Below are 13,363 nucleotides of genomic sequence, written 5' to 3'. Positions count from 1 at the left end.
GATTTGCATTTTTCACAAAACAGTAATAATTAATAATAATATTAAATTTTCTCAGCCTTCTTTAGACCTGGCATAAATTTGTCACTTGCTACCTTATTTGCCTCTGCTCTTTTCCACACTTTCTCCTTCCTTTTTGCTGTACCACCAGAGATGTAGGAGGGCCAGAGTGCAAATGATGTGCCCATCATTGTCGGGAATTGATGAAGAAATAGAGACCTTTTCCTTCTTGAAAACAAAGCCCAGATCTGCACCTCACCAGCATGTGGAGAGATAAGTGAGAGGGGTTTTTACATCCTGCCTGCTCAGTTTGTGTCTCCTTCTGGGTCAGGAACAGCATCTTCTTGCATTTACTACAGCACTGACTGACAGGTCTTATCATTTGAGGGCCAGTTATTCTAGTTTATTTAAACAATTACCCTGATAAAACATAGTCAATAAGTTTTCCCTAAAGAACATAAAATGGGAGCCATTTCACTAGATAAAAAGCCCCTTTCCCCCTCTGCTTCAGGGAAAGGGAAACGTAATCAAGCCTGTTCCCTCATCATCTCTTTCTTGCCGTGGTATGGAGCTAATGAAGTAGCTCCTCATCTCAATCCTCCCCTACTTCAAGCTCTCTCAAGAGCACAAGTTTGTCTGTATCATCAGCCACATCACACATCTCGGGATGCATAAAAGCACAAGCTGCTACTTTGTATGAGCTGTCATTGTAGATCTGGCACAGTACAGGCTTTCTGGAAGCAAACCCCACTGATTTATCCCAAGTCTTTTATACGGTTTCTGTTCACTGGCAAAGCTAAAAATACATAATAAAAAAATCTTCTCAGTTTAAACTTAAAGTAGTTTTGGTCCAATGGAAAAGGGAGAAAATTCCAAGTAATCCAGATACCAATGTATTTTTTGGATATTTTTCATAAAATAAAACTTCCAGGAAAGAAAAAAAAAAAAAGGCTTTTTCTGGAAGTTTTATTTGGGAAAGAGAGAGCCCCACTCTCAAATGAAGAACTTGCAAGCCAACATAAACTCACAACATCATTTAGCATGATATTTTCCACAAAATAAAGATCTTTAAGATCAAAATCTTTAATCAGTTCTGTATCTTACCAGATACAGATTTCTTGCCCAGAAGGTGAAGTCCAGGCATGGACCAGACACAAGAAAATGTCAAGGAGGAGTTTTTTGTGTAAGAGTATCTGCAATTTGATATCCAGCTTACTTGGAGTTCTGACTGCAGCAATCAGTCTGTTACCTTACACAGGTCAGAGTAGGTAACATGAGCATCCAGCTCTCAGAGAGACCTCCTCCAGGCTTTCTAATGCATTGGTTTCACCTTCCTGATACACATATGAGAATGCCACTGGACAGTGAACCAGTAGGAATAGTAATGTCAACTCATAGGGAAACTCATAACCTTTTTTGCTGGCCAGCCACACACAAATCACAAACATCAAATCTGTGTAAGAGCTACACTGGCTTGAAAGAAAAAGAAGCCTGTGAGCAGCCTGTGTTTAAAACCTCTTCCATCCCCAACTAGGAGTTCAAGTCAGTCAAACATTTCATCTGAGGCTTTCTAATCAGATGGTGAAAGCAAAAGGGACACTGCAAGGACCTTCATTAACCAGGAAACTGAAGAGATGCTACACCTGCAGTCAGTCCTGCGCACATGCTGTTAGTTTTCACAGAATCATAGAATGGTTTGGGTTGGAAGGGATCATAAAGATCATGTAGTTCCAAGCCCTGTGCCACGAGCAAGGACACCTTTCACTAGATCAGGTTGCTCAGAGCTCCATCCAACCTGGCCCTGAACACTTCCAGGGATGGGTCAGCCACAACTCTGGCAAAATGCACCAGTATTTTACTATCCTCGTCATAAAAATTTCTTCCTAATATCTAATCTAAACCAGCCTTTTTTCAGTTTGAAAACCATATCCCTTTGTCCTATCACTAAAACTCCCTTGATGCAAATGTCCTTAGATGGTCCTCCATAGGACTAAGTCCCTTGCAGAGCTAGAGGACTGCACTAGTATCAGTTCGGGTTGCAGGCTGAGACTTAAGTGCATAGAATATTTGAGACCTGTTTTATATTTTTTGGAATTTCATCTTACTGTAACTATTATGGTATAAGAATTTACAGTCCTCTATATAAATATATATAAATATAATATATAAAAATATAATACATTCATTTTCATTATATACTATTAATAATATTTTTAGTATTCTATAATATAATATTTAGTCTTAAGGTTCTATGTGCATAACAGCTGCCTAGAAATGTGGAGCTTACACTGCTATCATGTACCAGCACCAGACTAGTTGTGTTAGCAACTGAGTAGTGAAAGGCAACAGGGAAGCAGAGTCACAAAGAAAGCTGTTAAAAAGCAGGAAAAGAATATGACAACTGTGCTAGGATCCATACATAGTCCCGTTATATCTTGGGACTATGGCCATCATTCAACACCCCTCATTTATGAATAAAGCCTGATGGAGATATTTAAAGAAACTGATTGTAGACACTTGGATACAGGATCACAGCAACGATCAGAAGGAAGGAGCAGTTTCCCAGGAAAAGGGCAGTGAAAGGAGGACTCAAGTTTAACTTTGTTAACTAGAAGTCCAGCATCTAGTGTGGCTGCATCCTTAGTGAAGAAAGAGCTCCAGAGGATGAATAACAACACCTCTTTGAGATGCCTATCCCAGATAAGATGAGATGCCTTCAGGAAGTGCCTCTTTCCCTCTTTCTCCACCAACTGCATGGGGAGCATAAAAAATTACTTTAAACTAAACACCTAGCTAAAAACGAGATGGATGCTAACCGAGAGTAGTATGGAAGGAGAACAAAATGAGGTTCAGGAACAATCAAACACAATGGTAACACCAATCATGTTGCTTTTCACAATCTCCTTCCCACAGCCACAGCTATAGATAGATAACAAAATCTAATGGGAGAAGCAGCAGTAAGCATTACATCCTGGCCTACTTTTCAAGAATATATATACCATTGCCTCAGCAGGAGACCAAGAAAACTGCCCTGCCTTAACCTGTCAGACTTTGAGGGTCAAGGCATTTAAAAAACGCAAATAATACCCTCAATTTGCAGATCCTAATGCGTCAATTAAAGGTCAGAGGAGGCATAAAAGCACCTATCAGAGCAGTTTTTGCTATCCCTGCAAGCCAAGAGATGTTTAAACTTAAACTGCTTGTCTGAAAATTGTCAGCGGTAGAGAGTGGCATCTGTAACATCTGCTATGATGGGGTTAAAAAGAAAGGTAACTAACTGTAGACTCACACACATGCCTGTAAAGTTTGGGGCTGGACCATTCGCCAGCAAGCACTGATAGATCTGTACAGCTGACCTCAGTTTTCAAGCATAACTTAACCTCGAACAGCCAAAAATGGGGATATTTGAGTTCTTCGGCAACCCCCCCAAAAAAATAAAAAAGGGGGAAATTATACATTATTGCTACATAAAATGCCTAAAATACACATAAGTGAGCGTAAAAACGTGTGAGTTGGCAATCAGCTTTCAGTTTCACAGTTTTTAATAGCTGAAACCTCTTTATTTGCTTTCTGATACGGAGGCCAAGTGGAAAGATTGGAACAGGCTCAGTTAACGTGTTAAGGTTACATATCAATAGAAGAGTTTAATACCTTTCACAGTGCAATTTTTCCCTTCCTATTACCACTATATTTAAGTTTAGCATTAGAAAAAGAATTCAAAGATACAAATAAAGCAACATATGAATAAAGGCATTTCTGCACTGCCACCATGCTTTGCAATGATAGGCACAGTGATAGGACGTTTCTTCATTGGAAGAAACAATAAATATGTAGCAGTCTACCAGTTTTCACTGAAAGAGAAAAATTAATTTCATACTCTTTTTCCTAAAAAGACTATCTTCAGCATCAGAACAAAGGTGGACAACATCCCTTTTGCTTTGTGTCCTGGGGCTGTTTTGTCCTACTTGAGCAAATTTGGGCAGTTAGAAGGGTTGGTCTCCTGCTTGCATTTTCTTCAGCTGTCCTTCCCTGTGCTGGGGCACATCCAGCTTCTCTCTCCTCTACCTCGTCATTTATTTTCATAAAAATTGTAGTAATTAGATATCCTGTCTCTGGAAGTGTTCAAGGTCAGGTTGGATGGGGCTTTGAGGAATCTGGTCTAGTGGAAGTTGTCCCTCCCCATGACAAGGTGATCTTTAATGTCCCTTTGAACCTAAACCACTCTATGACTCTAACAGTCTATGAAATGCATGATGTAATAAAAATCTTTGAGATGTCTCCTCTTCTTTCAGGTACAGTTAAAATTGACTGAGTTTAGAAAAAGTTTCTGTCAGATCGACAGATAGACTGTGATATGCACATCCAGTATTTGCCTAACTTTTCCTCCTCGTGAAGACTTGCTTAAGAAGCACCAAGTGAATTTAAGTGATTTCTACGTTTGAGAAGAACAGGCAGGTTTTGTTTTAGATGTCCAGAAAGCTGTGGCACCTGAAAAGAGACTCTACACAAGTATCCTTCTCTCTACCAAGATCCTGAAATGTTTAGACATTTTGGTTGGTTGGTTGGTTTTGTTAAAAAAAAAAATCATAATAATGACAACGAAAAATGAAAGCAGCATACTGTGAAACAGAAAATTTCCCTCTACATATTGTTCAAGATTGCTCTGAACAGGTATGGTTTTGAGGGGTGTTTTGTGCCCAGCATATGCCTTTTTCTATAAATAATAAAGCAAGAATAAGGAATTTTTTAAAGGTCATCATTTCCAGCAGTTCCATTTTAACTCTCATTTGATCTACATCTTCCCTGCATCACCATTCCTTTTTCACTGTAGAGGCACAGAGGGGGAATGATGGGGAGGAGAATGGGCTGTAGCCCCACTATGAGAAATATTTTTTCTCAGCTGGTAGAGGAGCAATAGTATTTGCCACTCCCCAGCACAATCCTGGCACATCCACCTCAGGCAACCTTTTAATAATAGGCTTAAGATGCATAAAAGAAGGTTTAGGTGGAGGGGGAGAAGGAAAGAGAAAAGCTGTCTTGTGATAAGATGGAAAAAACTGAGCTGCAACAATATGTGAGGCTTTAAAAACTCCCACACTGCAGACTTTAAAACCAGTTTAGACAAATATCTGTAAGAAATTGTTTAGATAGTAGTGATTGTATTTGGGATTGGGGATCACCTGAAGATTTTTCAAAATCTCTCCCTGCCCTTTCTAATATAACGAGAAATGACAAACTAAAACATTAGAACAAAGTCTCACCCAAGGACAGAATTTAATGGTGCTTCCCACTGCCTTTCCCCCATGCAATAAAGACAGATACACAACAAGTGCTCATCAGGCAAGGAGAGAGAAGGGACCAGACCTGGATAAGAAGACAAAAGACATGTCATTTCACTTTCTGATTAACTTAAAATTTGCAGTGGAAGCAAGCACTACTTTTGGCACCATTAAATTGGATTATAAGATCTTCAGGGCTCCAAAGTGTCTGTTCAGCTCACCACCTTAATCTTACCTATCACTCTGCCTACATGCACAATACCAAACATTCATAACAATTACCATCACAACAGTTGATTCTTACCATACAAGGATAACAGTCAGACACTGAGATTAAGTGTAGCAGAAGTTCTACGACTACTACAAATGAAACTCCACAGTAGAGCGTACTGCAAAGAATAAAGATAAAACCTCGGTCTGCCATGTCACTGTTTTCCTTAGCTTTGTCCCATTCACCATTGCAAGCTTTCTACAAGAATCCCTTCTTTCAGTGAAGTGCCAGCTCATCCCACAGACCTACTCTGTACAGGAGCAGTATGCTATGACCTCTTTTTCACTAAAATTAAAAGTAATAAAAACATATTTCAAATTGTTCACCTGTTGTGCTTGAATCACATGCGCTTAACAAAAGGTTTTGATGGAGTCCTCACTTAACATTTCTTCTGTCTCAGTGACCTTGACTGTTACTGAACATCTGTTTCACCCTTATCCTGCACTGAAATGTTTTAGACAGATGTAGCTGTAAAAAGTCATTGACCTCAAAATTCAAGCCCTTAATTCAATTATTCCTATGAAACCTATAGTTTGTGCATAATTAAGTTAGAAAGAAATGCGGTCACATACTGATTTTTTAATACTCCTAGCAGAAGGGAAAACTTATCAAGAGAGTTCCTACAAAAAGCCACAGTAACCTGGAGACTGGAAATTTCAATGTCAATTGAACTTCTTACCCCAAAGAAAGAAAAAGTCATCTGAACCTATTATTGTGCAAAACTGAAAGGGTCTCCTGTGGCCCTTTGATCATTTTGCATGTCTTAATTCCTTTTTCCAGTCCTTTTGTTTCTATTATGTGCACTGAGCAAATTGAAAGGAACAATCTGTTACTAATTACTCAGGTCTACTCTGCACTCCCCTCCCAGCACAGCTGAATGCCAACATGTGCCCACAAGGAACATCCTCACCAGTGACCAGACAGAACTGGAAACAAGCCTCTAATGCTACAGGTGCAGGCTCCAGAGTCCCATTCCCATCACCCTTTGTGCTTTTTTATTTCATGCCTCCTCCTCACCATCCCAGGTACACTGTGAAGTTCCTTCACTCAGGGTAGCCTTCCTCTTTCCACTGCAAATATTAGCTTTCTGTTACCCTAAATGGTTCCTCTTACACTAACTGCAAAGTTAGCAAGAATAGGACAAGTTACTGATAACAACCGTGCACCAAGCTGTCTGTTCTGTTCCCACAGCTGGGTTGCCACTTCCTGAATCACAAGTGCCTCGACAAGGATTACTGCCATGACAGAAAGAGTGGGACTAGGGAAGATGATCTCATGTCGCCTGTCTGCACTCAAGAGAACTACATTTCTTCATGGCATCATACTTGGCACTCAATTGCCTCCTAAAACAGAGGTACAGCAAAGCACTTAAAAGCAGGTAATCATTCTTCCATATCTCTGGCACCGGCTCACCATCTTTTAGGGACTGAAATTGCTTCCACAAAAATTTAATTCCAGTGGCAACAGAATCAACCTTGGCAATAGATCTTCCCTGCCATTAATAAAGTCTACTGTTCTTTTTACTAATGCATTTGTTCACAAACACACATAACCAGGCAAAATGTCATGTGGGTGCCCTTGGCATTGGATGCCCAGTCATTAATGATTCACATCAAACAACTACCTGTTCAGAGAATGATTACTTCTTTTTTTTTTTTTTTCCCCCAATTTCTATAATCTATACCCTTCCCTGAAACCTAAAATTTTATACTTACTGATGCCAACAGCTGTAATAAGTTTAATTGCAAGTTCTGGGATTTCACACTGCATAAAGAAAGGTTCCAAAATGTAACGTCCAAATGCCAACGATATCACTGCTGTGGCAGCAGGGCTAGAGTAAAAACAACAAAGTAACAAAATTAATCAGCAATAGTACAAAGATGTCATTCTTATGGGATCATGCTGTAACTTCACTATCACCGAACTGTGGACCTTAAATTTGGTGCCTGCTGATAACTGTGCTGACATGTCCCGTGGTTTCTGAATGTAGCATTGCTCGGTGGTTCTGATCTTGACAGCAACACCTCTTACCACTTCTTATATCCATGCTACAAAGCAGCCATAATCAGAAAGGAAAAGTACCAACAGAAATCCTTATTCACTTGCTTGAAGTGAACACAGCCAGAATTGGCTTACATGGGCAAAACCCTGAATAAAAGTCAGTTTGAATTTTAGTGGCCAGGTATATCTCGCCCCTCAGAGACACAAGGAAATTAGTTTCAATCAAGTTGACAATTCTGGTTTACTGAAAGAAGCACCAAAAACCCACCCAAGTTTGTTATGAAATTCTGAGACAATGGAAAAAAATTAATTAAAATGGGATTTCCTAGAATACAAACAGAATTTGTTCCTTTTATTGACTAACAACTTCCTAGCACTGCAAGTGACAGCAAAAATCCACAGAGCACAGAAAGCACCTACCATAAAATCAAGAAATGTCAAGAAAAGAAAGCAGTTGTTGGATTTACAAATTTGAAATGCTCATAATATTCATACAGCCTTTCTCCTTGAGACAAGCTAATTGTTTGCCAGAAGCCTTAGCACTGACACGCATTAATAGCAAATTAGCCTTGAATCAGACACTGTCTGCATATTACAGTTCCAGTGGTCTGTTCACGTTCCATTTGGGAGGACACTTTCACCCTTCTTAGGACAGCTGGTGGCATCTGTGCTTTATCATACACCTCACACACTGTAAGGACAAAAGGGCATATGCTTCTGTCTCAAAGGATTTCTGAGTTAAACCAAAGTCTATGCAAATTTCTTGTGAAAAAATATACAGCATTTAATAAAAGAACACCTCACTTTGATAAAAATGCTATGCAGCAGGGTAAAAATTCTGCAGAGAAGTTGTTATTCTCTATTGAACAACAAAGGAATTTTCCACAAGAGAGTTTCACCCTGGAAACAAAACCAACTTTCTTCATGTTATCACTCAACCCAGAAGTCACACACTATACTGGACCAAGCTGCAGAGCAGCAAAGAGCAGAAGTATCTTCCTCGGAAAGTTTCTGCGTGGATGAGCAAGGGCTGCTGTACGTGCATCTCCCATGCACGAGGACGTTCCTCCCAGCAAACAGCTTTGCAAATTTTGCCTAGATTTTTACAGATATTTACGGACTTTACCTCAGTGCAATATTTCTAACTCACATAAGAAAATCACCAGGCCTCCAGTTTTTAAATATTGCAGCCTGCCAAAAGTAGTTTGAGGTACCCTAGATCAGATGAAAGATCACATCTTTGGAGATGTCACAGACTTTTTTCCTCAGTCTGAGCTCCTTTACCCAGAACTTGGATTTTTCTCTCCCTTTTAAGGAAAAGCCTTTTTAAAGAAGCAGTCGCTGCTACCTGCACCACTCTGTTTCTAAAATCATAGCTCCTAAATTACACCTCTAATAAATAGCTTTGTCTCTGGCATTCCCACGTCTGGGAGGAGATGTTGCTGGCAGTGCAGTCAATCAGTGGATGTGGAAGTTCAAAGAACGGAGCAGTGTTCAAAAAATGTGCAGGTGAGGTGTTTAGGGACACAGCCTAGTGGTGGATTCAGCGGTGCTGAGTTAATGGAGGTCTTTTTCAACCTCAGTGATTCTATGCTTTTCCTTCTGACTACAATCCTACAGGCAGGCTGGCTGCCCTCAATAGCTCTGTGTTCAGCAGCAGATAGAAAGCACACGAGCAGCTTCCACTGAGGGGGAAGGACACAAAACGCCACCAAGGGAGGAGCAGGTCAGTGCCCCAACAAATACCACAGGTGAGTCAGGCACCTGGCAGTGCACTTTTACCCAGTCTGCGTTTAGCAACCACCACAGACTACAGACAGTGCAGTCACACGGTCATTTCACTTGTTCGAAAACTAGTTGTTTGGGGCTTTTTTCAAGGTATGTATATTTATAAAATACTTGCAACCTGACTTTTGGGGAGAAAAAAAGTTCACACTTGCACTAGATGAGGAGCAGCGCAGTGCAAGGCAGAACTAAACAGCAGGTGATGCTGGCACAGTTTAATCAGTATGTGGGCAGCGTTTAAGTGTGTCCTACACAGCAAAGTAGTGCCTGTAGAGATATGTGTAGGAAATGTTTACTTTGGTTGCAACTGCTCCACCAGCCTGTGAGTGTGATAATCCTGCAATCTTTGAGAGGAAAAAACAGCTTAGCTGAGAAGTGACTGTGCAACTTCATCTACTGAAAACAAATATAGACACATATTTGGTCTCAACTTCTTTGATAGCAGCAGCCAATTAGTTTCCTGATGTAGGAGTCAGATATAAAACTCTACATAGAGGTTCAGCAGCACTGCTCTGATCATCACAAGTTATAACATGTACACACCTCTCTTGCTGCCTCTCTGGCTGATTAAAGAGTTCACTGATGTTCGTTCCCATGCAAGATGATTATTTTCTGGGTGTGGGGCAGATCATGATGACTAAGAGTATTTTCATTACATTCCTGGGACACTGTCATATGTAAAAAAATAATTATTTTGTGAGGAGAAGAATTCATGAAGCCTGGTTTCTTGTGGGTGTTTGTGCCTGGGTTAATAAGGTCCCTCTGCCTAATAAGGTGCAGGTTAAGAAGGGGATTTGTAACTCTGCTCTCTTTTGTTGATTTTGTGACGTGAAATGATATAGCTGTTCACAGCACTGTGAAAACATAGGTCTCATTCCTCTACCTGATTTTCATTTTTGGCAGAAGGTTAATACAGTGGAGACATCTGCCCTTTCATCACACTTGATGGAAATTATGCAGTTAATTCAAATGTTATGTGTGGGTGGGGAGGATGTGAGGGACCATCTGACACACGGAATTATTTCCTCCGGAAACAACATAAGGATTTATGTATTCATAATGACTCAGCACTGTCAGCACTTTTAAACTCAATAATCTACGTTAGAACTTGTCAATGTTATGTAAACATAGTTGTGATCCGAAATGAGGCTTGTGCTTTTGTGACTAATCTGCTGATTGCGGAAGAGAGGGGAAAGGAGCGCTAACCAGCCTGAGGTGGGGATGGAGCATTCCCAAAGTCATTATGCATAAGTGAGTCGCCCTGTTCTACATGTATCAAGCTCTCCAACATCAGCAATACTGTAAAAATAAAAAGAAAAATTCAAAGGGCCACATGTGAGTTTGATAGAAAGATCCATTTACATTATGAAAATTTATTTGATATGATCTGGCATCTTCCTATTGTAGTTCATTTATACAGCATCAAAGGCTTACAAACCAAAACAACACTTTGGACATTTTAGATATGTGAAGACTTAATGTCGCTTTATTTGGTCAGCTAGTGCTATTCACAGTAAAAGTTCTCCAACACCCCACAAAAGCAAAAAATGGGGATCCAGGTTGACATATAAAGCACACATGGTGCTCCTGACTCTGAACACTACTGGGCAATAGCTTCACCAGGAGTTATTCCTCTGTCCACAGACAACAGCAACTGCTCTAAAAGCTACTGTCAAGACTCAGAAAATTTAAAGGTGATTTCCCTCTCCCACTGTACTATATCTATGTATGGGTTTTATTAGTGACATTAATGGATAGTGTAAGCTTAGCAAAATTAAAGCAAGTAGTTTAATTTGTGTGGCAGGTAGTTTTCTTAGAATCTTTTATTTCCCTCATATATGTCTTCTTGAATGTTTCAATACTGACAAGCAAAATAACATTTCTAAACTCTCTGAAGCAACTATATTAAAAGAACACAGTTAATTGATCAAGACATATTTTATTAGTTTTGCCCATCATGTATTGGAAATTTTTCTTTATAACTGAAAAGCATTTTCCTATCAGAAAAGAAACAGAAAAGTCACATTACACTTACCGAATAATGAGTAGTTCAACCCAGACTCTCACAAAAGCAGGTAATGGACCAAAGGCCTCCAGGATATAGGTGTAGTGACCACCAGATTTCTTAATGCATGTTCCTAGTTCAGCATAGCAGAGGGCACCTATGAGAATTAAACTGTGGTATCACAAGAGGCATCCAGAAATACCTTTCAAAACATTTGCAGGCCAAACAACAGAGCTGCCATGGTATCATACCTACTTTTTATAGATTTATTTTTTCCAATCAATTTTGTAAGTCCCAATTCATTCAGCTAGACATGCAGTTGACCAAACTGTACATATATAAAGTTATATTTATTTGTAAAGCCACTGGACAAGCTATTTACTATCAACAAGTGTTACTCATCTTCATCTTGTGAAGAGGGTCAACAAAGCAGGGTGTCACACCAGCTACCCTACTTCCCAGACAGCCAGACTCCACTTCTAAGTGAAAGTTTTCTGACACATTTACTTGTTGTCAAAGGCTGCTCAGCTCCTTTCAGTCTTAGAGATGCCTGGCTCAACCTCTGAAGGAAATCCTGAAGACTGTATTACCTCTTCTCAGCCACGGGCAAAAGCAACCAACTGGCAAAACTTCGGAAGTGGGAACGGCAAATTAAGAATTTTCCTCGAGTACTCCTCTTATATTATATACAAAATTCGGGGGATGGCTTAGCCTTGGCTTTTCAACACTAGTGGAGTGGTTTTGTGTGCTACGAATGCAGTGAAAGCTCAGGACCAACATTCAGTCACCAAGCCAGGGGATTCTCAGCTCCACAGGTGGGCTGCATCAACAGAGAAGTGTACCAAAGCTGATAAACATAGGTAGCCCTTTTAGAAGAGACTGAGAAGCCAAATGAAAATAGTAATAAAGTTTGTAAGCACTGTACAACACAGAGTTAAGCTCAGCAACATATACAAATTCATCTCAGCTCTGTTCCTTGCATGCTTTCATGCCACAACACTTTTAGATAAAAACTGGAGTTGTCAAAACATCACACATACAATCCCATTAAAGCTGAACCACATAATGACAAATTCCATCCTTGCTCATTTGCTTTGGGGCTTTGCAAAAACGTGGCAGCTTTTATCTATTCTTCAGCTTACCTGAAAGTGTACTTAAAGGAATCCCTACAGCCACATTAAAAAAAGCTAATGCTGGGTTTTCTTTCGCCAGGCTCTTCTGTGGAAGTTCAGGATGAAGTTAAATTGTTTCAATACCTGTTATACACACAGCCTCAGCAAGACCTTAAGTGACCTTAACGTGTGATTTAACTATAATTGAGTCATGGAGGAATTAAAAACAACCATGGGGAAAAAAAAAACAAAAACAAAAAGACACGAAAAAAACAAAATTGTAAGAGACCCACTCTGAGAAAGAGATAGTATCTTTTGTTTAGCCAAATTACATTCTTCATATCTAGAGGTCTAGAAGATGAGCTACAAATTCTGTCTGACAAAAGAGATTTTTCTTTTCCTTTTTTTTTTTGTACAGACTTTACTTCACAGCCAGAAAATCACTACTACTACAATTACAGCCCAAAATGCGGTGCTTAAGCAAACTCTGTGTTGACTAAATCAAAAGACCAAGGTCTTCTGACAGTTTCAAATTCATTCTGAGGTTTTTCTTGATAGGGGAATTTTGATTACAGGCAGGACTTCCATGTTTGTACAACAGATTATGCTGCACATTGTACCAACACATTTAACATTTGACCCAAATGAGTCCTAACTCACACTGTCTGTTTGGCCTGGGTGGGCTCAGCCTGTAAACCATCTGTGTCTCCCTAAAACTCAGAGCCAACTTACACGAGGTGGCATTTGCCTGTTCCACCTATTAAGCAGACACAGACACATGTGTTAGTCCTTATTTGTCCTCTTTACCTCCTGCCAGTAAACAGGTCATTTCTGTTTTAAATAAAGCCAATATTCATGTTAGCTCTTCAGCTTCTTTGAGATTAACTCATTAAATAGGTCAAAGAACTCTCTG

The 13,363-nt window shown here is 39.8% G+C and overlaps 1 protein-coding gene across 4 annotated transcripts in view; it reads right to left on the bottom strand.

Moving 5' to 3' along the window:
* The window catches only part of SLC7A11 (solute carrier family 7 member 11), a 64,168-nt gene that overhangs the window by 44,597 nt on the left and 6,208 nt on the right, over nucleotides 1–13,363 (bottom strand). For 3 of the 4 annotated variants that reach the window (XM_032685796.1, XM_032685798.1, XM_032685795.1), the window contains 2 exons: nucleotides 11,369–11,495; nucleotides 7,263–7,378 (listed from right to left, as the gene is read on the bottom strand). In XM_032685796.1, the coding sequence (XP_032541687.1) occupies nucleotides 7,263–7,378; nucleotides 11,369–11,495 (243 nt within the window). Of the gene's footprint in view, nucleotides 1–7,262; nucleotides 7,379–11,368; nucleotides 11,496–13,110; nucleotides 13,208–13,363 lie in introns of all 4 variants that reach the window. The other variant, XM_032685799.1, reaches the window with a different exon arrangement.

This window comes from Chiroxiphia lanceolata, chromosome 4 (genome assembly GCF_009829145.1).
Source record: "Chiroxiphia lanceolata isolate bChiLan1 chromosome 4, bChiLan1.pri, whole genome shotgun sequence".
In the NCBI taxonomy this organism is placed as follows: Eukaryota; Metazoa; Chordata; class Aves; order Passeriformes; family Pipridae; genus Chiroxiphia; species Chiroxiphia lanceolata.
This window is presented reverse-complemented; position numbering and strand designations above follow the sequence as displayed.